Genomic DNA, 24625 nt, shown 5'->3' on the forward strand with positions numbered 1-24625 from the left:
AAAATGGAAGAAATCCAGTTTGGCTGTTAACGCGGAAGCTGCCTGCGTGCAGCATTTTCTTTTTGCTTTATTTACATAGAAGAAAATAAAGGGGCAAACTTGGCATCAATGTTGTGTTCAGCCTGCTCCTTCCAGTGTTGAGTTCAGTAATGAGCAATCAAGTTTGTTCCTACCTGCTCAGGCCCTGTGCCTCATCTGCTTAGTCCCACACTTGTTCTGTTTCTTGGTCACAAAGAAGGAATGCTGAGAGGAACATAGTTCAGCTATAGAACAGATACTTTACACGCAAAGGATCCCAGCTGTAGTCACTAGCGTTTACTTACTTACACATTTGCTAACTTTCTGTCAAAGGTAAATAATGAAAAACTAAAATGCACAAAAGCCATACAACTAGATTGTACCAGTGCAGAAGTTACCAACGTTTTTGGGCAGTGGGTACATTTTGAATTTTGACAAAAGTGCTGCAAACACCAGTCACAAAATGACTGCAATGGGTGTATTGCAGTGGTTCAAGGGAGTGGGTGGTGCTGTGGTCTGAACCACTGACCCTCTTGGGCTTGCTGGTTGGAAGGTCAGCAGTTCAAATTTGAGCAACAGGGTGAGCTCCCATTGCTCTGTCCCAGCTTCTGCCAACCTAGCAGTTCAAAAGCAACACCAGTGCAAGTAGATAAATAGGTACCACTGTGGTGGGAAGCTAAATGGTATTTCTATGTGCTCTGGTTTCCGTCATGGTGTTCCATTGCACCAGAAGCTGTTTAGTCATGCTGGCCACATGACCTGGAAAGCTGTCTGTGGACAAACGCTGGCTCCCTTGGCCTGAAGCAAGATGAGCGCCGTACCCCATAGTCACCTTTGACTGGACTTAACCATCCAGGTTCTCATAACCCACCCAGGGAGTCCATGACATCATTCACATAACAAAAACTACCATAGAGATATCAAATTTTTCAAAAATAGTGCTTTTGAACAATATGGGTCCACAGTATTTAGCTAATGGGAACTTCTGGTGTATTGTATAGCACAAAATTGTCACCACCACACTTACAGAGGGAAACTTCACACTTTCAGAATTGAAGACGGTTGGTGTATATGACCTTGGTATCCAATGAAATGCGGGCATGTTTAATGGTGTTAGTTGTTCAAGATGCCAAACCAGTGTAAAAGGGAATGGAGCAAGAAGATCAAACAGTATTGTGTGCATTGTGGATTTTTGAAGCCTTTCCTAACAAGTACTGGTGAGCACACTGGTGCCTACAGGCACTGTGGAGACAGCCCCTGTTCTATAGCATGTATTGCTGGTTATTGTTACAGTGAAAGCTGTCTACTGTATAAGGATTCAGTCCAAAAAGCAAGAGTGATCTGTCCACCAAAGCAATTTCTCTGCTTCCACCACACCAACTTGGGTGGTGGCAAAGGAAAAAAATAAACACAATGCTGGGGTGTATGTTGTGGTAAATGTTTACATGCAAGTTTGTGTGGCCATAACCAGCTTTTGACCACATTCATCACTGGCATCCCTGTCTGATTGTTTACCTTTGGGCCAAAGGTTAGCCACTCCTGATTTAAGAGAAAGTACTTAGATTGGACCAATTTAATGTTAATGGGACAAAATCCCTTTCCCATGTTAAACTCAGTGTTTTAGTATAAACTAGAATTGCAGCAATGTTGACAAATGTCTTGCATAAATGCAACTATTTTAGAAGTCGCATTGATTCAAATGAAACTTATATCCAGGTAAGTATGTAAAGGACTGGAGTCTAACAGCGGCATTCTCAACCATCATCGCCCCCCGCCCCATCTTTGCTGATGGAGGTTAGGATATGCTGGCGGGGGACATTTCCTGACCTGGGGAAGGGCGTGCTCTGCAGCAGTTTATTTTGCCAGCGGTGGTTCCGCCAGTGGAATCAAGCTCAGGGCCCCAAACAGGGCGTTTACTAGGGCAGAGCAAAGCCACCGGATCCCAAATTGTTTCGTCCCCAGCCGGTGTTTCTTGCCAGAGGCGAAATTGATTAAGCGGACTCCTCGGCGTGCGTCTCTGCAAAAAACCCCAACCCAAGCATGTTCAGGGCGGGTTGTGGGCAACTCTTAAAGCTTCCGCCTGTTGGGTTGGGAAATCGACAAATCCTTCCTCGCTCGAGAAGGACAATGGGGCGGCTCGTCGATTTCCTCCCCTCCTCCCCTGCCGGTGCTGCCTCGCCTTCTGCCTGAGGGAAAGGCGCAAAAGCGCAAGCGCCGGAGAGAGGCTCCATTGGCCGCCTCCTCCCTGCTAAGGCCCGGCGCTCCACGCAATTAGACTGAGCCAGGCGCGCCTTTTCGAGGCGAGAGAGAGACAGAAGGGGAAAGAGTTTGCTCGCGCCGTCAGTGCAGCTGCTGGTCAGGGGAAGCCGCTGCTTCGCCTCCTCCGCTGCTTTAATCGTAGCAGCAGCAGCAGCAGCAGCAGCAGCGAGTTCGGCTGACGGAGCGAGGCCGCCGAGATGTTCGTGGCGCGCAGCATCGCGGCCGACCACCGCGACCTCATCCACGACGTTTCCTTCGACTTCCACGGGCGGCGCATGGCGACCTGCTCCAGCGACCAGAGTGTCAAGGTGCGGGGATGCGGAGAGCGCGCGAAGGCCGCGGGCCCCGGCCTGTCTCCCCTCGTGAATCGGGCTAGACCCGCGCGGGGCCCGTTGACGCCCATGCTCCTCCGGCCGGCGCCCTTGCTCGCCCTGCCTCTTTCTCTCTCGGGGACCACGCGCTGCCCCTCCGCTGGTGGCTGGCCGGCTCCTTCGGCCAGGCCTCAAGGAGGGCGGGCTACTGCAGTGGCTTGGGCACTTCTGCCCGCGCTGGGTAACAGGTGGTCATGGGGGGGGGGCTTGTAGGAGGACCACGTTTTATAGCAGCCTTTTTACAACGGAAGAAATAACAAATTGTAGGACATGAGAAAGTCCCTGTTTTGTTTTTGTAGCGCGGGAGAAAACCCAACAAACCCAAAACAGGCCTATGGACTGATTTGGGTGGCAACTTCAAGTTACAGTACTTGAACTAATAATAAAAAAGGCAGGATGCATGTGGTATGAAAGAAGTGGTTAAGTACTTCTCTAGCAGCGTGTCTTGTCTCCTGCCCTCTGGCAAAAGTTCCACGGAATTCGATGGGGCTTACTTCCAGATAGCAAGGGTGCATACGCCTCTGTCTTTAATCATCTTTCTGTATTTTGGACCAGTGCAATGCAATTATACTTAAAGGGTTCTCAAAGGCAATGTTGGGCAAGTCATGGTAGATGGAAGAGTCACAACTTATTAATGGAGAAAGAAAGTAATAATGGGGGATGATGGACATGTTCAGAGGCTTTTTCAGTAAACATGCAATTAGTGCGACTAATTTTTCTGATTTTTGTTTTGTGTTAATACCCATAGGTCCATCAGAAGATTTGTGTGGCCTTGTAACATGTACATAATAAGTTGTTTGCTTTTAAAAAGTGGTTTGAGATTAGTTTCCAGACAGAGTTTTGCAGTACAGGTTTGCAATAGGTGTAGACAATTTGGATTTATTTTCCTTAATGGGAATTAGTGATTTGGGATTAATAACGATTTAGGCTGCAATCCTAACCATGTTTACTCAGAAGCCAGTCCTATTGAATTTAATGGAGTTTACTCCCAAGTAGGTGGGTTAGGATTGTAAATCATTCTTCAGTGTTCACCCCTCTTAACCTGGGAGTAAACCCCATTGAATTAAAACTTTTGAGTAGACATAGTCAGAATGCTGTGTAAGTGTGTACTAGCTGAGATATAGATTGATCCTCTGTTTACTCAGAAGTAAGTTGAACTGAGCTCAATGGGACTTTCAAGTAAGGATACAGTACTAGTTTTGCAGCTGAGAAAGGACACAGACTAGAGGTGTGTATTGTGCTGACTTTTACCTAGAGTAAACATACTAAAATTAATGGATCTCAGTTGTTTCAGTGGGACTACTGTTGGATGCAATTCAGAGTAATGTTCATTAGGGGTGTGTATGTATATTCTCTATATAAGAATTATAATATAATGGCTCATGTCTAGCTGACATGTAAAGTTTGCAGGTCAGTAATTATGTGTTCACTTGGAAGTAACTCCCACTGTGGTAAATGAATTTAATTCCCAGGTAAAAATGCAGAGTTTTAATGATAAAATTGATGTATCTTGCTTTATATAGGACAATATATTGGAAAGACTAACCATTACTTCTAAGACCCATTTTGCACATGGCAATTTCCCTGCATAAATATTGTTCCCATGTAGAAATTTATATGCACCGTGTCATCCTGCACATGTAGATATCTGCATGTAGTGGGATGCTATGATTAGCTGTAACTTCCCAATGTACCGTATATTCAGCAAATACTTATGGGCTATGCCATATAACCTTTTCATACACAGAAGCAGTGTTAGAAACTGGGAAAGAAAAGCTAGGAGCCAAATGGCTTCTGAGACCGGGGTTGAGGGCACCAAAACAATGTCTAGTCGCCATGGGGGGGGGGTTCAGCAGCATTTTTTATTTTGATAAGCATGAACTAATATGCAATTCACATAAGTGGCACATTGTTAATACCACATTTTTAGCAGAAATTGTTAATACATGTTTTATTTGGTGTTTATATTAAAAATACTGGTACCATACTTCAGTTTTCAAAACACTCTACTTTTAATTGTTAATTGTCTATACTTAACTTGTACTTTGAGGCTTCAAAGCACATACATTTCAGTAACCCTTGAGAGTGCTCACAAATGGAGAATCTTTAAGCACAAAATGTGCTTGGCACCCTGCTGATTTCGAATCCTGCACAGAAATTATATCTGTGTCAGAAAATGGTATAAGTAGCCTCAAGGATTCCAAGTGGTCCAATGTTGGGGCCAGATACTCTTGTGGTTCTAGTGAACAGAGGCAATTCCAAATTGGAATAGCACACACACTCACTGTCCTTTTTATAGAGAAATCTATGCACAATTCTTATTTGACTCACGTATGAGTTGATATTATAGAAGAGCATTTGTGGTTTAACATCCTTCTGGGACTCTCCACAAACCTTGATCTATGGACTTGTTTGTGGGATCACTGTACCTTCTCTAACTTTTGAATAAACTATTTAGATATTGTTTGGTTTTCTTAATAGGTTTGGGACAAAGGTGAAAATGGAGAATGGCACTGTACTGCCAGCTGGAAGGTAAGGGTTGAAACCTGGAAAAATCAGTTGCATGCAACAGTTTGTGGCATAAGAAGCCACAGTGTAGCTATGCATGTTCACTCAGCAGTAAATTTTTGTTTGTTCAATGGGGCTTACTCCCTTGTAGTTTCTTAAGGATTGTAGCCTGAATGTGTAACCCAATAATAGTCTGCAGCTATAATTTGGTGTAAATTACTTTACTTTTAACTGCTAAGTCAGTCCCTATGAATGTTTAACTACACAAAACTCCTGGGATGGAATTTGCAGTTTCCTCTCTGTTGAAACTATAAAGATGCTCATGTATACAGATGTTCATGTTTCTGTTCAGATTTGCAAAAATGTTTTCCTTGAATTTTCCATTCACACTTTCCATATTTCCAGTCTGTTTCTTCAATATGCAGGTCCTTTTCCGAGATGGCTAGCAGTATATGAATCACAAAAACATCCCTCTTCTTATTAAAATAAATTTGATGGAGGTCTCTCATGTTGTGCTGACTTTTGGATATGGTAGAAACTCCTACCTATCCCAAAGCTCAGTGTCGTATGAGTTATTCCTTACGTCCATCTCATCAAGTCCTTTTGTATATGCCACTTGGGAAGTACCATATTTTTCCGTGTATAAGACACTCACATGTATAAGACGACCCCTATTTTTTGGGACTGCAACAGAAATTGGGGGAGGGGAGGAGGAATTGCCCAAAGTTCTTGAGCTTTTTGTGGGGGAGATTGCCAAGAGTTGTTGAGCTTTTTTTGGGGGGGGGGTCACCGGCCACCAATCCCTTTACAGCCTGCCCACCACTGCAAATCGCACACATCACCACGACCACCAAACATCTGCACGCTCACTGCCAAAAGCCCACCTGCCCACTCGGTACAACCGCAGCCGATTGCACTGCCATGAATCGGCGGCCCAATTGCTGCAGCCGCAGCCAATTGTCAGCAGGCCTTGCCTCAGCAACCGATCACACACCCAATCGCCGCTGCCAATCTCCTGCTGGCTGCTGCCACCAATCACACACCCCCCCCCCCCCGCTATCCGTGTATAAGATGACCACAATTTTTGCCTATTGTTTCTAAAGAAGAAACATTGTCTTATAAACGGAAAAATATTGTATCTCTTGTGACACAAAACTGTGGAGCAGGCAAAAGGAGCACATGGTTTGCCTGCTTCAAACCATGGTTTTGTGTGGCATTCAAATGTGGCCATAATGTATCCATGTGGAAAATTGCCTCCAGGGTCCACTTGAAATATTATGGGTGCATGAACTTTGACCCTATTACCTCAGTTAACTGGGTAGGTGGTATACAACATAGAAGCATGGAATCCTGGAATTGTAGGGTTGGAAGGGACCCTGAGGATCATCTAATCCAACTCCCCTGCAATACAGGAATATTCAGTTGTCCCATACATTTTAGTTTGTGTTTTGGAAATGGATCAGTCAAGGGGAGGACTGTAAAGGGACTTTGATGTTTGATACTTAATTTATATTGCTGTTATTATTTTTCCTCCCAGCCTGCAAAGGTGCATACGTTAAAACATTTTCAATTTTAGTCTTTGGTTTTCAAGTTCCAGTTCTTCTTACCTTTCCAGACACATAGTGGATCTGTGTGGCGTGTTACATGGGCACATCCAGAGTTTGGACAGGTCTTGGCTTCCTGCTCTTTTGACAGAACAGCTGCTGTATGGGAAGAAATAGTAGGAGAATCAAATGATAAACTTCGAGGGCAAAGTCATTGGGTAAGGTTTGAAGAGTGACAGTTCTAATGCACTCATTTCTCACATATAATTTATAACATTGTTGCTGCCTCGAGGATTTACTTTGCTAAATTTCACAGTTAAGAGATTTATTATAAATGTTTTTAAAGAAATGTTATATATTCACAAAGCTACATATTTGAATATATATAGATATATTTAGTTTGATTTGTTTACTATACGTGGCTTTTGACGAATCATAAGCTTGGACCCTACATTTTTCTTCTATTCAGACAAGGAGATGTGTGATTTCTACCAACTTCTCTGCATCTGCAGTCCCACATCGCATATCCTACACCAATCTCAAGAGTTCCTCAACTCTCAGGAGCAGATTTTTGGGAGGTGTAGGGAGTTGCAGAGAGGAGGTGACAAAGCCCCATTATGTGAACAGAACTCCATTCCTTTTGTGTAATAAAAGTTAAGATCCAAGCTGTAGCTCTGGTGGGATGTTGATTATCCTGTTAATCCACATGATTGGGGTGAGGTTGGGGTTGAAGAGTATGGGAGGGCAAAGGCCATGATTCAAATACCACTGACAGTCTTCTGCGTACGCACAGAAACATTTTAGCTCTCTCCTTCCAGCAGCTGCATTTACTGCCTCCTGAAAAGCCCTCCTCCAAGGTTGGGGGCACCCCTAGACCTGGACCCTAGAGCAGAGACTGCCTAATGCAGCCCTTTGACACTACTAGCCAATCTGACCTGGCAAGAAATGAATTGTCTTACTCAAATTCAAGTATCTATTAGTTTTAATTCTGATTAGCTTCTACTATTTGCTTGGCTCTTACCTTTAGTATTAACAATGATCTGCCCATCGCAGTATACAAGAGCATTCTTTATGCTTACAGCTAGAATGTATTTCAATTGAATTTTTCATAATATCAAATGAACATACTTGCTCTCCTTAACTTTGGAGCTTGTAAGATTTCTAATACAGTTATGTTTCATGGTTATGTTTTTCATAAAATTTATCAAATGTGTAGTATCTTACCTGTTTACAGATAAAAATTTAGCTCTCTATTCTAAAGTTTATTTACTTAAATAAATAAATGATGGTGCATCTAAAATTCTGTTTTCCTTCTTCTAATGACTGCTCCATTGATTATCTTTAGGTGAAGAGGACTACTCTGGTTGACAGTAGGACATCAGTTACAGATGTAAAGTTTGCTCCTAAGCATATGGGCCTCATGCTGGCAACATGTTCAGCAGATGGAGTTGTTAGGATATATGAAGCACCAGATGTTATGAATCTCAGTCAGTGGTCACTTCAGCATGAAATCTCATGTAAACTAAGCTGCAGTTGTATTTCTTGGAATCCTTCAAGGTAAGCTATCAATTCCCTTGACAGGCTAATCAGAAAGTAAAGAGGGAGGGAAACCCTAAGGGTAATTGGCTTGTTTCCTCCTTGTGTAATATTTATTTAAATTCTTGACTGTAAAATAGTGGTGCTGGGTCTAAAAGGAAATCGAGACTGTTGAATAGTTAGACTAGGTGATGCAAAAAACCTTTCTGTCTGAGATCCTGAGATCCTACCATCAGGTGTCCACTGTGCATGTTGTTTTTTAAGAGAAAAGGTATTGAAGAATTTATTTTCATCATCAGAAATCCTCTGTAAGAACATTCCATTTTGTATTTGCAGCTCTCGCGCTCATGCACCTATGATAGCTGTAGGAAGTGATGACAGCAGCCCAAATGTACTGGCAAAAGTTCAGATTTATGAATACAATGAAAATACCAGGTAAGAGGAAGAAAACAAAGCAACTTTCATTTTAAAACACGTCATAATATTGCTTCACAACATCATTTGTTCTTCTGAGACTTGAACATGTTAAAATGGTTCGCTGAAACCATAATTTGGTACTGATTTTAAGTTTATACTATGGATCACCAGTGGTCCCTCCAAATGGCATGTGTGACCATTTATAGCAAATTCCAACCACCTGCCAATCATATGATGCTATTTACTGTCACCTGTCCTCATTCTAATCTGCCTTGCTGCTTTTACTAAAGTTCCCTCCAAAGTATATGTGAAATACAGTTAAAGATCCCGCCTGTTTCTGACCCACACATACTATTGGCATGTGGTCTCCAGAATGTTGACCACGTTTGAATCTGACCCTTAGGCTGAAAGTGGTTCTCCGTTCCTGCTATAAACCGATGGCAGGCTTATTTCAAGCCTTAATGTCATGCTGGGAGTGCATGGGAGGGGGAAATCACAGCAGGGAAAGAAGATTTTAACCTACTTGCGTTCTGTAAGATCTCCCCTTCCTTAGCATTGTGGCTAGGAAAGAAAAACCCTAACATTTTTCCAAGCCTGATTCTGGTAGTGGGTGAGGCTGAGTATTCCCCGCCTCTCTCTGTGGGTGGTGTCTGTATGTGTGCATTTGCTCTCTGCCTGTTCTGGCCACACCCAGTTCTGTTCTGGTTCTGCCACGGCAGGCATTTGACCTTCAGAAAGTTGGCTGCAAGGGGACATGACCTTCTTGCTGCAGGAGGTTCCCCACTTCTGCTGTATAGCTAATGTTCAAGTTGAGGCTGAGGGAGAAGTAACTTGCCAATGCTCCATGATAATTTCATGACAGAGGTTGGATTTGGATTTGATATCCCGCCTTTCACTCCCTTTAAGGAGTCTCAAAGCGGCTAACATTCTCCTTTCCCTTCCTCCCCCACAACAAACACTCTGTGAGGTGAGTGGGGCTGAGAGACTTCAAAGAAATGTGACTGGCCCAAGGTCACCCAGCAGCTGCATGTGGAGGAGCGGAGACACGAACCCGGTTCCCCAGATTACGAGACTACCGCTCTTAACCACTACACCACACTGGCTCAAGTTGGGCTTGAACAACAATCTGTAGAGAATACTGAATATTTTAGCTTTCCTAATAATATGCTATTATTTTCCTTAAAGGTTTTGCAAGACTACATTTAATTAATGAATGCCAACCATAAAAATCCTATCCTGTGTATTTTCTTCCAAATATAGAGTCTGTTGCCAAAACAAAGCAGCTTTTTCTACTCAAAGATCCAAACTCTCTATAATAAGCTTGATTTGACTAATTGGGAATAGTGAGTGATGTTGAAGTAATGAGAAACATATGATCTGTGGAAAGTTTCCCCCTTCCTATGGTTTTAATTTTTTTGGAATCTAAGAGTACAGTCTGTTTTTTTCTGCTATGAATCAACAGACTTGCCATTCTGAACTTCAGTACCTCAGAAAGAATTTCCATAGCACTGCCTATTAAATTCATTGAAGTAAAAAGACAACTTGTGTATTTAATGTTTCTGATTCAAGTCAGTGTCATTGTTGAGTGACCTGGTCCCATCCTCTTGTTTTTCATAACAACAATCAGTTGTCACTTGAACGCTTCGTAACATGGCAATAATTTTGTAGCAAATTGTACATCCCAGACATCAAATAGTAAAAATTATAGTTCACATACATTCTAGAAAAAAAGGACTGTTATCTAGAGAACACTTTTTAAAAAATACTTTCATGGGAGAATTTACCGATAATGTTGTTATAAAAACAGTTTGGGGCGGCGGCTTTAATATGTTTCTATGTTTAGAAATTAATACACTGTCTGTCTCACTTTTCAGGAAGTATGCAAAAGCAGAAACACTTATGACAGTCACAGACCCTGTGCATGATATTGCATTTGCTCCAAACCTGGGAAGGTCCTTCCATATATTGGCTGTAGCTACCAAAGATGTGCGAATTTTCACATTAAAACCACTAAGGTGAGTTTTTGACATACATATCCTATAATGTGGAAGCAGATATTTGGTATTTTCTTTCTCTCAACTATGGAACTAATTGTCCTCATGGTTAAGAACCTTGTAAGCTTATTCAATATTCAGTACAGTAATCCTTTTTTTAAAGCAGCACACAAAAAGTGGGAAAACATTGTTTACTTTCTGTAATTAAAAGAATGGATGTATTTTAAGCAGATCAAACTCCAATATACAATTTTGCTTTCAACAGAAAGGAACTGACTTCTTCATCAGGCCTGACAAAATTTGAGGTCCAGTTAGTGGCTCAGTTTGATAACCACAATTCTCAGGTCTGGCGTGTAAGTTGGAACATTACAGGCACAGTGCTTGCATCTTCAGGAGACGATGGGTGTGTAAGGCTTTGGAAAGGTAAGCGTTCCTTCAGAATTCTCTGTGTGATTAAATGTTGAATTATTAGAAGACTATGGCTTCAGTCTTAAGCATACATAGTATTAACCTGCTTAGGAGTGGCTAGAGTTAGATTTTTAAAAATATAATGTGTTTTAGGAGCTATATCATTAGTTATACTATTTTAACTGTCATAAAAATCTTTCTCAAGTCACAATTGCATATTTTTTTTTTGTTCGTTCCCACCCTGCAGCTAACTACATGGACAACTGGAAGTGTACTGGAATTTTGAAAGGTAATGGGAGTCCAGTCAATGCTAGTTCCACTCAGCAGGGAGTTTTTAATGCTCCTTTGGGCACAGCCAATTCAAGCCTCCAGAATTCAGTAAACGGAACATCTGCTGGCAGGTATGCCACTTCGTATGTAAATTCTGCAATTTAAAAACTCTTTGTTTTGTCAACACCCACCATTAATCTCCCTAAAATCTTAAGCATCATTTTGGCTTTCATATGCATCATTATTAGTAACTTTTATATCAATAGCTTGCAGATTCAGTTGTCCTAGTCTTATCTGCAGTGTCCTGTATGCAACAGATAAAATATTATAAAGAAAAACTTTCTTCTAGTTACAGTTCACATACTTCAAATGCTGAGTTCACCCGAGTATTTTGAAGACCATGCCATTAGCTCTTTTATTTTCCTACTTGCAGTACTGTGTATGCCTTTTGTTGCCCTATAATACCTTGACCACTCATTATCCTACTGTCTCTCAACTAAGGTCTCTTTGACTTCAGCCTCCTGTGCTGCTCTCCTACTTCCTGAGACTCCTTGGGAACATGACCCTCTTCCAATCCTGTTCTGCAGTAGCTCTAGGCAACCACTTTTTAAAATTAGCTTTCAACACAAGAGTCTACTTTTGGCCTGTACTCACAAACTTGATTCTGAAAGGGACCATTGTTGAGGGATCAACTTTTTGTATAGGATTGCCTCGGGCAGCTTCATACAGCCGCAACCATTTGATGGACACAATTCAGACTATATGCTGTAGATTTATGTTTTCCACACTTGTGCCCGCAAATACGAGTGCTAGAAAGACAGCAATCTATAAAATTAAAGTGGTCATGTCTTCAAATCTGTTCAGTTAAATGGGGTTCTTGTGTTTCCATTTCTCCCTTATAATCTCAGAGTTACATTTCAGAGGAAAATTTTGTATTCCAGGGCACAACTTTGGAGTCAGAAATAGTAAAGCTTTAATAATGAGATATACTTGCTGTTGTGGGGTGGAAAAACCCTTTTGAAGCATATCATATTTGAAAATGGGGCTGAACTCAGACATATTGTATTGCCCTGATGATTCTATATAAACAGAAATGTAAATGCTGAGTTTTAGAAGCAGGCTGATACAATAGAATATTGTTATTACGGCTCAGCATTCTGGTACTTTTGTTAGTAACACTACTAGTAACCCTACTAACACTTTTGGAGATCAACGTCACCAACAGCCTATGCTTAACAAGGAAATAATTAAAATTGTTTTGAGAGGTGATTGAAAAGATTAAAATTTAATAAACCTACCAAATACTGTTCCACAGTATTCTTATTGTGCTTATAACCATATGTGTCTAAAATTGTGATGCATTTTCCCTTCTCCATTTGTATTATGTCCTTTTTAACAGAAAGCACAGCTGAACCCAAGCTAACTGGAGTAACTTTGCTGTTTTGCTGCTTGTTGCATGCACACAGGAATGGAAAGCGAACTCCTTTTCCCCCTCCCCAGCGCCGTTTGACCTCTTCCCAAGACACCAGCAGTCTGCCTACTACTAAAAGCAAATCAAAAGGCTCTATTAAAAAACACTGTATGCGTACTTTGCTAGCCAGCACAGTATGACCTTGTTGGAACCTGTGGGGGAAAAAACAGTAACAGGGAGAGTTTTCTTGTGGAGACACTTCTCCTCTTTCTCTTCAGAAAAAGATTTTTTTTATATAAATCAGAGTGGGGGAAGTTCACCCAAGTAACAAGGATTACCGTCCTTTATATTTGAGGTGTTGGGCAGGGAAAGTATTAGTGTGAAGCCTTGGTAATCAGTTGGTTTTCATTTAAATTGCTTTGAATAATTGATTTTGTTCTACATTTTGTTCAGATGAGTCTTAACCATTACATTTTTGTTAATGGATTTGCAATGTGCAAACTTAACTAAGCATTGTTGTACCTTGACAGTTGTACAGTTAGTATCTTAATTTGGAATTGCTTCACAATTAATTAAATACTATTTCAGAGTAAACAAACAAACAAAATCACCAGAAGCCCCCACACTAATTAATGTCATACTTTTAGTGAGAATGATCTTACCTGATAGTTGCATGTTCCTGTGGCATGATTCCATGGAATAATTAGCAAGACTTCCTTTGGTCACAATATTGTAGTGGAGAACCATATCCATATGAATGTTTGTCATGTGGCATTGACAAGTTGCTCTGGAATTATTGTCCATTGCCTTCAAGATGCTTCATGCATTACATAGTGAGGACACACACTGCTTCTGTGCAATTGAGTTACTGCTCTGGAACAGACTGAAGCAGTGTCCTATTGCAAACATTCATCAGGACATGGCAAGAAAATGCCTTGTTTTATATAGCGGCATGTCAATGTAGCTCTAAATATGTCCTGTCTCCAGATTCTACTAACTTTGCCATTCTGTTCTGTAAATTTGTCTACATTTCCAAAGATTGTAAAGATTACAAAGTGGTGTCTTTAATATTACGGGTAAGTCATAAAAAGTGACATGTAATAGTTCTTTAAGCCTTTAATTTACCAGATGTATTTGGTTTTATCCTCCATTTTCTCCAGAATTATGTATATATGCACCCAGACTGTATTTCAGTGGAAAAGGAGTCACTTATTGTATATTGTGGAAATCTAAGCACTGTAAAAACAGGTTTTTTTCACATCTGTCCTATAAAATCTGCATTAAAGTTAATGTGGATGCAAATACAGCATAAATATGTCTGCATAATTAATGTGTGCCTGTTTTTCTGCAAGTGTTTACTAAAAACATTGAGTTACAGTACATGGTTTTAAGGAGAGAGCAAACGTGTTGATAGTTAGGAACTCATTTAATTTACAGATAATTTATTATTTTTCAAAATGCACATAAGGCATATCTTAATGTAGAGATATTGTATTCGAACCAAATAGTTTCCAGACTGCCATAACCATTTTTGTTTTGATTGCGAACATGATTTTGGCCATTATATTTTATTTTTGGCATGGATTTACTAAAGCCTTCACCTCCTCCCCCCAGCATGTCTTTTCTCTTCCCCTTTGGTTCTCCTCATATTTACTACTATTCTCTTTTTTCTTGTTTTTCCTTTTTTCTTTTTTGGTGTTCCTGTCTTCATTGTTTTCAGGTATTTCTTTCCCCCTCTGGATTCCCCACGGGCTGGATCAAGATGGTCCAGTTATGCCCAGCTCCTACCTCCTGCTCCTCTGATAGAGCACTCTTGCGATGCTGCCACTGCCAATCTCCAGTATCCTCACCCTCGCAGACGATATATCTCTCGACCTCTTAACCTTTTACGGGAACATGAAGGGGTTTAATGCACATTTAAAACTGTATTAAGGGCCTCAATCAGATGCTTGTAAAATGCTTGCGTTTCTGTCTGCTTATTATTATTTTGCATACTTTCTCCCTCCAGAATTCACTGTGCTAGCGCTTATCCACCAAATGCTAGCTCTGCTATCCAATCCATTTTCAACCATGATGAAACAAATAAGCAGTATTAGGTGTGGGTCATACACAACAGATAAGTTCAAAGTGCTTGTTCCACCATTTTTTTTTTTTTTATTTTTTTTGTATTCAATCTACTGTGCTATTTTCATTTTAATAGATCTTGTTTGTATCCCGCATTGTTTTTGGAAATGTGTCCTTAAAACTAAATAGAACTTGAATAAAACTGTTCTACTATGTGGAGAGGGGAGGGGGGGAATCTTAATCTCCAGCATCAAACTTCTAAGTGACCAGATTCTTGAGGCTTTTTCCAGCCCTGGACATTGGTACTGAAATGGAATGCTAAAGTAAAAATGCAGTATTTGTGCATTCTGCAGCAATATAGAATTGGTAGTGTGTTTAGTCACTTGCAAACATTTTCACTTTCTTGCATAAAAATATTTACACTACGTTGTTTTTATAATTGTAGGTTAATAAAAAAATTGAAAATTATGTCGTGTGGTGGTTTTATTTAAGTTGTACTTATTTCTAAATGTATAAAAGTGAATATTGGGGAGAGGGAGCTGTCAGACTTGACCTATGACCATAGGTTTATGCTGTGCACCTTGACCTGTTCTGTTTCTAGCCTTAGCCACCTCGGGTATAGCATGTGGCATCTGAAATAATATCATAAGAGCATGAGACTCTTAATATCAGGGTCATGGGTTACCCTACATTGGGCAGTAAACAACAATAGTGCACTACAGACTTTTCTCTAGGCTGATATTGAATTTTTCTTATAGAAATGTTTTCAGGTAAAGTAGAAATATGAAAGAATTACCCAGTTTGCCTTGGTGCAAAAATACAACTCGTCCTGCAGTCTTCACAATGTCTGCCCATAAGTAAGTCTGAGGTAAAGGGTAAGGATTGCAGCTTTGGATGCAGCTAAGCAGTAATACTGTATTAACATGGCAAAATCCTATGATGCTGCTGCTGCTGCTGCTGTTGTTTTGGTGATCACTCGAAGCTGATAAGGTAAGATTGTCTTTCATGAACACGGTCTTAATAGTGAGTCCATCAGCGACTCAAAAGTCCCACTGTGTGCTGTAGGCAGAATGTTGTTTGATTTCTGCATAAATCTGCATAAAATTATGCTTCCAATACCATGGTCATCAAAGAACATCCAGTATACATGTAATTGCCTTAAAACCTCTGCCCTCTTTCTTGGATAGGGTGGGTGTGTCCAAAGAGCTGTCTTGAGTATTCCCAAAAGGCTTCATATGACCTCAGTGATTTTTTATAAAAATAATTAGTTTAAGCAGCTGATTCTGTTCCCATGCCACACTTTCTGTCATGAGGCTGATTTACAGCAATCCTTACTGAACTATTCCAATTACTGTAATTCAGAACGGAACTGCAGGAGACATTTCAGCGGGTGGTCTTGAACAAATAATTCTCAGCATCACCTTATATTTTTATTTATTAGATTTATATACCACCCTTCATAAGATCTCAGGGCCGCTGACAGAATAAAATAAAGGATAAAACAAAACAGCAAATAAATACCCCCCTTCCTATTGGCAGGATAAATTGAGAGTCTGTCGCCTTTGATTTTACGCTTTGTGACCTTATGTATATAATATAGTGTATAAAAATAACTACAGCACCGGGAAACTCTTAGGTGCTTTTGTAAATAAAATAACAAGTAAGCAGACTCGCAGCGAGATCGTTATCGGTCACCTCCGCAAACCCCACCAGCTCTCTTTCCCGGACTGTTTGAAAGTAGCGTGTCACCGCCCTTTCGTCCAATCAGAGAAGCGCTACACTTTCCCTCGTTCCGTTCTCGTAAACCAATAGAATTCGCATGTGTTTCCTCCCCGATCCCGCCCTCCGCCTCCCCCCGCCCCGCCCCGCCCGCCGAAATCCAAAAGCGAGTTTCCTAGGCGCCAGGTAAGGGGCGTGCGCGTGCGCACTTACAAGAAAATAGAGGAGGGGGGCGTTTCTCTCTCTTTCCCCCTCCCTCCCTCCCTCTTCCAGAGTTCGACGCTTGTTGGGGTTGCCGTGACGTTTCCGAACGGTGTCCTCGCGCATCAATGCGCGTGCCCGGAGGCGCCCGAGAGCTGCCGTTCCAGCTCTCGCTTTTGCTTTGGGTGAGCGGTTTGGGGGGGGGGGAGGGGGTTGGGTTGTTGTTTTTTTGAGGGGGGGCATGTTTTTCCTCACTCGGAAGCGGCCGTTTTAGGTGGTTTTAAGGGCGGTTTCCATTCTCTCTTGCTTCCCGGTTCCCCTCCCTCCTGTGTCGGCGCCTAAAGCGAGTGTCGGGGAAGCTTTTTTTGGCGGGTGTCCCGAGAAGAGAGGACGGAGGGGCGGGAGCCCATTTCAAGGGGAACCGGAAAAAAAAGGCGCGCCCCTTTGCTTCCCTCGCGGCGCTTCGCTTCAGCCCAGCGCCGTCCTTAGCAGGAAAAACGCTAGAAATCGGCGCCCTCCACGTGTGCCTGGCGCAGTTATTTATATTCCGCGGTGGGGACAGAGTTCCTCTTCCTTTCCTCCTCCTGCTCTGTGTGCCTTGGAAGTGTCCACACTCCTTTCCTATAAGTTGCCCATAAGAAGGTCGATAACGGGGACAAAGCTGAGCCACATCTCGGCTCCGCAGCAAACTGTGAATGAATGCTTTGCTAGACGGTACTGGTGTCAGGGAGTGTTTCTGAGCATGTGTAGAGGGCTGCTCCGGCACCGTGCCCTGCTGGTCCTTCTGAGCTAATAATGTGCTATGGAAGACTACTTTGAAGCTAGCAACGCTGACCCATATGGCTCCGGAACAGTTGCAGAAAAGAGCCCTTTTCTTTTAAAAAGTAATTCCTGTAAATTCAACAGGGCAGTTAATTGCTACTTTTGTCGCAAAAGAAATAGGCTTAATTTATCTTGCAGATTTGTAAAGTACTTGCCTTGGTGTGAAAAAATATATTTGGAGCTGACCAAAACTTAGTTGTGATTCAGAATTATTTTGTACATTCCCCCACTCCCATAGTAAAGGTTTTGGTTGAAAGAGCATTAATGAAAAATTGAGTACGTATACCATTCTCTCTGCTGTACCCCACTTCAGGTGCTGGCAGCCTCTAGAAACAGCAATAAACTCATGCCAATCTGCTTAAACAGCTAAATATAGCACCTGCACTGTGTGTAGTCAGCAATCTAATGAGCTGTGTTCCTGAAAAGAATTTATTTTGTTAAAGGATTGACGACCTGCAAGTGTGTTTTGGTGCTTTGTATAACTTGATTTTGAAAATAAAAACACAGTAAAATTTGCGTTTTGCAATTGTGATTGATGTAACTCTAATCTTGGACTGCTCTGGCATTTTGCTTTCAAAGAGCTTGTACCTGCTCCAGTCCTTCAAATGTGTGTTCCTTTTGCGTTTGGAATTTCTAGAGCTCATTGTGAAAGATTTTACTCAGTGTCCGTCTTTGTAGAAGATCTAGGGATACTGTGCTATGCTTGTGTTGGCAGTCATAGCAAAGTCAAACAACTGCACAGCTTTTCAGTTTTGTTTCTCAGTTATTGAGCTCCTGTAGCAATTTAGGAGCTTTATGACAGGTCAAACAGTCTCTGACTGTTCACTTACTGTCTAGGAAACAAAGACTAGACAATGTGATTTAAAAGTACTGATAAAATAGAACATTTCTTGAATATTATATTGCTGCTTATGTGTAACCTCTCTCTTTTACCCTTTAGGGCAGCTATGAGAAGACAGTATAATGGAAGACTTCAAATGTATTGCAGATGAGACGTTTCCAAGTGTTTTGCTCAACTCTGTAACTGGCTGCACCAGTGACATTTTTGACAATATCACAATTTCATCAACTCTTGGCATACCAGTTGCTGCTTCAACTGAAGCCAGACGGAAAACTGGCTCTCATGGCGGGTAAGACATTTGTTAGTTCATGACTAGAAATTCATAGGTGAGTGTAGGGAAGAATGTGTTGACTGAAGGATTGCTCATGGCTGGTAATTTCTAAATCTAAAACTGTTTCCAGGCATGACTTTCTACTTCCATCAGTGTATGATTCATGATAAAAATAGAATCTAGATAATTGGAAATCTTACATAAAATTTGTTGAAACGGAATTCAGCACGCTCATCATTATGTGCTGAACTGTCAGACATTGTGTAGTAACTTGGAGGCAAGTAAAGCAGGTACTGGCAAGGGGCTGTTTGAAGACTACCTCCTCTCCTCCCAAGTAGTGAGATCTGGAGCAGGTCCTAGACATATTAGCATATTATCTCAGTCACCCTCTTGTGCGTAGAGTTGAATACCTGAATCCCTAGATATTAAAGCCATTTTTGCTAGTAGCTGTAACATACAGGGTTGAGTAACAGTAGCTGCTCTTGAGGCAGTTAGGTGGAGGCTACTAGTAACTGCTGCTGACCACTGCTTTATGGGGATGGAGACTCCAGTACCCTTTCCGGGTGGAGTTGTGAAGCAGCTTGGGGGCTGCTGGCTTATCACTATGAAGACTAGTAGTTGTTCCTAGCAATGGCCATTGACATCAGCAGTATCATTTAGTGAGCCACCTCATAAGCTGCTATTATTAGGCAAGATGCTCAAAGCTGAAGACCATGGGGGGGAGAGGGGAAGCGAGTATGTTCCTTTTTCAAAAGAAGAAGAAGAAAAAGACTGTTCTAACTATGAGACACTAAGGATTGGAGTACCTTCCTCATTTGATTTTACCTTGGATTACTACTGGCAACAAATTTATCATGTGGTTAATGTGAGGAGGTAGTGCCACTTCATAAGACATTCCTGATAACCGAAATGGTCTTCTAAACAGCAGAGCTGAGAACTTGCAAAATAATGGTTTTGTTTTCTTTGTATTGCAGACAATATGATGAAGTGTCTTACATGGACAATAGATTCCCTGCTCCATTAGCATCTTCCTGTAGTGGTGAATCTGATTCTGATCCAAGAAAGAATCTTAACTTTCAGGATACTGTGTAAGAAGTAGATTACATAATTTAATATTACATCTTGTGTTGAATCCAAAGATGCATTTCTGCTCACAGAAGACTCCCTTCTGCTTTTAGATTAGAACTTTTTGATCCAACTTAAAAATAACTTTCAAGAGATATTCTCTGACAAATAGGCTTCATGAATGCCTGATTTAAATGTTGCTGCATGTCTTATCACTATTAACAGCAGAGATGGGGGTGTAATTTCATTTTATATCTTTTGGCAACAGAAAAAAAAAGTTCCTCTACTTCCAGCCTTCAGCTAATTAAAGAACCTATGGTCTTTTAAACTCCGTTTTTCATTGTTTTGTTTGTTATTTGTTATGTATTTTTGTGCTTTTATACTGTAAACTGCCCTGTGATCCTCAGATGAAAAGCGGTATATAAATTTAATAATAATACTAGTAATTAATAATACTATAGTCCCTTGAATGTTGGACCTAGGCTTTCATAATCCTGACTGTTGGTCTTGCTGATGAGAGTTGCAGTCCAACATCTGAAGGTCCAGAGGTTCATTCCTGTTCTAGACTGCTAAGACCATGAAATATACTCCTTATGTTTTAAATCCTAAAATGTATGTTAAGATTAATCTATGGATAGTAATGAAAGCCCAACTCGGTTGTTCCTTAGACTAATTTCTGTGGCATGTGGAGTTGTCTCACAAGAGATCCTGTGGTCAGATTGTATCTAGCAAACTCACCCACTCAAGGCCACTTATGACTCTAGAAGCAAATCTTATGTACTCCCTATTAAGTTCTATCTTTTGCTTGCATGGTGTATATCATTTTTTCCAAAATAATGACCTGTTCAGGGAACATAAGTTTCCTGTTAAAAATGTTTAGGTAGATGCTGCTAATAAACCTAGCTTGGGTGTGGTTGTTTTTTTTAAGTGTTGAAGTAGGTAAACTACTTCCTGGCTTAGCTTGTTAAAAAGTACCTGTAAGATCCTAATATATTTTTCAGATTTTAGCCTTAGTTAACTTTTTCATTTAAGTTAGTCTAATATTGATATTACCAGTTGAGAAGCACTAGAAAATCTTTATATGTTGCTGGAAAGCTAAACTCGCCTCCCATCTCAGAATGATCCTGGGAAATAAAACTTTTTTCAAACATACCTACTACGTTGGAGCTAGAAGGAAAACACATGAGAATAGGTTTATGGAAAGATGTACTTAGTTTGTAAAATTTTGGAATAACAAGCTATAGGCTAATATGCAAACTTAACTATAAAAATATTTATACATGTTAAACACAAATTAAATTTGAGTTGGAAACTTATTAAGAATTGACAGTGACTGTATATGTTTTATAAACATGCATTTTATTATAAATATTATATTTTTAAATAAAATGCAGCAGGTTGCAGCTTCCTTCCTACAATATCCAGGGTGTAATCCAATCTACAAGATACCACTAGGGAAATTATTCTGGAAGCTTAGTGTGGTTCAGCTAAACAATGCAGGTGGAGCTGTCTGACATTAAGTATATAAAACTACTAAGTAGTTGTAAAATTAAGATTAAAACCTTCATTTTAACTTTCTCAGGGAATGCTGTAATAAAGCTGCAGACAATCAGTTGGAGTCAAGCCAGGAAGAATCTAATGTTTTGCAGCAAAAGCACCAGCATTTTTCTAATGAATGCTCTGGGAACCAGTGGCATTCTTTGCATGAGAGGCTTTCACTTCAACACTTGGAAGGTAGGCAGTTTTCACAGTGTCTGTAGGAATACTATTAAGCATTCTACAATGTATTCTGAAGTTCTGCTAAGTGTGGTATCCTCATTTGTGATACCTCAAGTGTAATATAGCTTTCCCGCTAATAGTCACCCACTTGAGTTTCCCATCAGTTTGGAAATGAACTGGAGCTACCAAAAATAAGGTAGTAGCTGGCATCTACATAATTTGAGGGCTGATTTGGTGATGGGGGAGAATGGAGTAGAGCAGGAGTGGGGAGCTGTTGATCTACAGACCTAATTAGGCCTGCCAGACAATTTTATTTCTTTACTTTTATTTCATAAAATTTATACACCACTTGATTGTAAAAAACCTCAAAGTGGTTTAAAGTAATTTTGGGCAAACCAAACCCACATTTCTCTGCACCTGAGCACATATGTGAATGTACTTGGAAGGGTGCAATTAATTAAAAAAATAATATTCTTGAATGATTCCATACTTTATTAGGTTACATTTGCTAAAGGTTCTTGATAGTGTTCAATTTTTATGCACAGTGCTAAGTGGGAGACAGTGCCCCTCCCAAATAAACTAATGATATTTGCAGAGCAAGAGCATTTGCATATATTTTTCAAGCAATATAATCCATGTACCACTGTAGTTAAGAAATTCCTGGCAAATTCTTTGCTCTGTCTTTGTAAAGAGAACTGCTAATGCAGTAGAAAAAAAACCTGTTGTTTTTTACTTTCAGATTTGACAGCTAGAATATTTGCTTCATTTGAAAAAGACAATGAAGACTACAAGGTAACTTTTCTGCAGTATGATCGATGTAGACTTTACAAAGAACTAATGTACTTTTTTCTAGCAAAAAGTCTTAAGTAAATAATGTCTTCTGAAGCATCACTCTCCACATGCTTGGCCACACTCTCAAAGAATCCAAAGTAGTACTGAGGCAGGCTTTATCTTTGCAGAAGCCATGCTGTTGTTTCATCAGCAAGACTTCTTCTCTTTTATACTTTACCATTTTATCTTTAAAGCTTTCCACCAATTTAACTGGAACAAACATTAAATTGTCTGTAATTTCTTGAATCCCTTCTATTTTAAAAAACTTATGCGACTTAAGCATGGGATAATATAACATCATGTTCTGCTTTCCTTGGGGGCATTTGATGAACACTAGAGACTTTGATTGATCCAGCCAGTGAAAAGTGAAGTTATGGAGGAGACTCAACAATAAGTAATTCAAATTCCTGTATTGGCTTTGGTTTGTAGGCTGTTTCATTAGAACATGGTCAGAAGAGAATAACAAATGAAATAGACAACAACGCTAGGATCGGCTTTTCCAGATTTATAGAAAATGAACAACCACTGAGCTTTGCAAGTTTAGAAGGAAATTCTACAGGTATTGCTTTAAAATTCGAATTGTTTGGTATACTTCCAGTTTATTTTTGCTAAGGATGGCTCCACACTGCCAGCAGCAAGCCAGATTATTTGTGCACTGATGTTTCATGCAATGCATATTCTTCCTGCAGTGAACATGTGAAGTGTAGATCATATACATATATCCTTAAAACACCTGTGTGCATATATCTGGGGAACTGTGGAAGAATGCACATGGTTCATACTTAATATTTGAACTAATGGCAAGCTGCTTTTTGCTGAATTAGAATATGAAATTGGAGATGAAGAGTTCTGTGATGGCCAACTGGAGACCTATTTTGAGCAGCTGGTACTACCAGAAATGCAGATGGAAGATGTTGAAGAACATGAATTTGGAGAACATGTTAAAGCCATGGAACTGCCTTCAAATAGGAAAAGTGTAAGTGAAGATTCAGTTATTCTAGTATTGGGGGTTTGTAGGCACACTATGACATTGTTAGTCTGCATGAACAATTTTGTAAAAGGTGGTTGTTGGGTAGATAATGTTGGTAACTTAAGGGAGCTGAAATGAGGCACAGTTCACTTGCCCCAAAACTGCATCTCCTGCAGAGGATCCTAATAGCAATAATTTCCCTTTTCTCTCCCCACCTTCTACACAAGAACTACAAAAGAATAGAGAATGAGCAATAGATGGAGATAAGGCAGCACACAGAGACTAGGCATTCTCCCTAATGTTGTGTACTTGTGCTCGTACGCCCTTATTGGTTGGTGAAAAGAAATGGTTCTGTTCAGACTTTCTGGGATGCTTCATAAGCACTACACTTGTGGTGCAAGTGGATCATGCTCTAACAGACTACATAAATAATCTTCTGTCGTTGCTCAAGAGTTCTTGGGTACTTGAGCTTCACCTGCTCTGAGCGTGAGGAGCAGCTAGCCAGCCTCCCAGCTTTGAAGCTGTAGAGGTGATACTCTGGTTTCTCTTCAGATCGTATAAATCTTTCGCCTTTTGAAGCTGTAGAGGTGAGCAGGGCTCATCCTGACACATTGTATGATGCTCCTTGCAAAGCCACAGGCCTCCCCAACTCTAGAGCACATTGAAGGCATTTTGGCTGAAAACTAACACTTAAAATTCTTCAGGAAAAGTTCCAGATACCTAACGTTTACCAGGCAGCAAGAACTGATTCTCCTGTTGCTAGCGACGAAGAACTGTATGATTTTAAGAAAGCTGGGCAGAATGAAAAAGACGAGCAATTTTTGTTGCCCATGACAGCAAGGCAAGAGGTGCGTCATAATTAAGCTTGGCTAAATTTCTAGAGAAGACACAAACCTTTAACCAATATAGTTTGGGGGTTGCTGAACGTGGGTTGCCTATACTCAAATACATTTTAATTTAATTTTATTTTAAATTTGCAACGCATTTGCTTATCTTTTCTTTTTTATTTGCAACAGGTAGAATGCAGTAAACCTAGTCTAAACTCCGGACACAGAGATAGTTCTGAAAAGTTTCCTGCTGAAATGGTAGTTTACACATCTGAAGTATGCAGTAGAACAACAGATTATCAACACGTTTCTTCAGATGCCCTAGGTAGCAGCTCTGTTATTGATGGTGACATTTTAATGTACTGAATGTGCATATAAGTTTGGTACAACTTATAGTTTATTCTGTGTCTCCTTAAAAGGCACAATCGTGTCATGACAAATTTTAAGCATCTTTTAAAAAATGCATATTGAGTAAAAATGAATATAATGAGGAAAATACGGTATAGTAATGATGCCCAAAGTACTGTGGGAATAACATGTTGATGCCAAGATGTGTTAC

At 40.5% G+C, this 24625-nt stretch overlaps 1 protein-coding gene across 1 annotated transcript in view; it reads left to right on the plus strand.

The window, feature by feature from the left end:
* The first annotated feature begins 1905 nt into the window (after positions 1 to 1905).
* The window catches only part of CEP192 (centrosomal protein 192), a 67764-nt gene continuing 45044 nt past the window's right edge, over positions 1906 to 24625 (plus strand). Inside the window, exons 1-18 of the mRNA XM_077933625.1 lie at positions 1906 to 2585; positions 5130 to 5180; positions 6772 to 6918; positions 8046 to 8257; positions 8573 to 8671; positions 10528 to 10668; positions 10913 to 11070; positions 11303 to 11456; positions 14457 to 14644; positions 16401 to 16460; positions 18495 to 18672; positions 19629 to 19742; positions 21302 to 21453; positions 22178 to 22230; positions 22699 to 22828; positions 23094 to 23245; positions 23944 to 24087; positions 24256 to 24391. Of these exons, the coding sequence (XP_077789751.1) occupies positions 2475 to 2585; positions 5130 to 5180; positions 6772 to 6918; positions 8046 to 8257; positions 8573 to 8671; positions 10528 to 10668; positions 10913 to 11070; positions 11303 to 11456; positions 14457 to 14644; positions 16401 to 16460; positions 18495 to 18672; positions 19629 to 19742; positions 21302 to 21453; positions 22178 to 22230; positions 22699 to 22828; positions 23094 to 23245; positions 23944 to 24087; positions 24256 to 24391 (2380 nt within the window). The 5' untranslated portion in view covers positions 1906 to 2474. The remainder of the gene's footprint in view (positions 2586 to 5129; positions 5181 to 6771; positions 6919 to 8045; positions 8258 to 8572; positions 8672 to 10527; positions 10669 to 10912; positions 11071 to 11302; positions 11457 to 14456; positions 14645 to 16400; positions 16461 to 18494; positions 18673 to 19628; positions 19743 to 21301; positions 21454 to 22177; positions 22231 to 22698; positions 22829 to 23093; positions 23246 to 23943; positions 24088 to 24255; positions 24392 to 24625) is intronic.

This window comes from Podarcis muralis, chromosome 8, assembly GCF_964188315.1.
Source record: "Podarcis muralis chromosome 8, rPodMur119.hap1.1, whole genome shotgun sequence".
NCBI lineage: Eukaryota > Metazoa > Chordata > Lepidosauria > Squamata > Lacertidae > Podarcis > Podarcis muralis.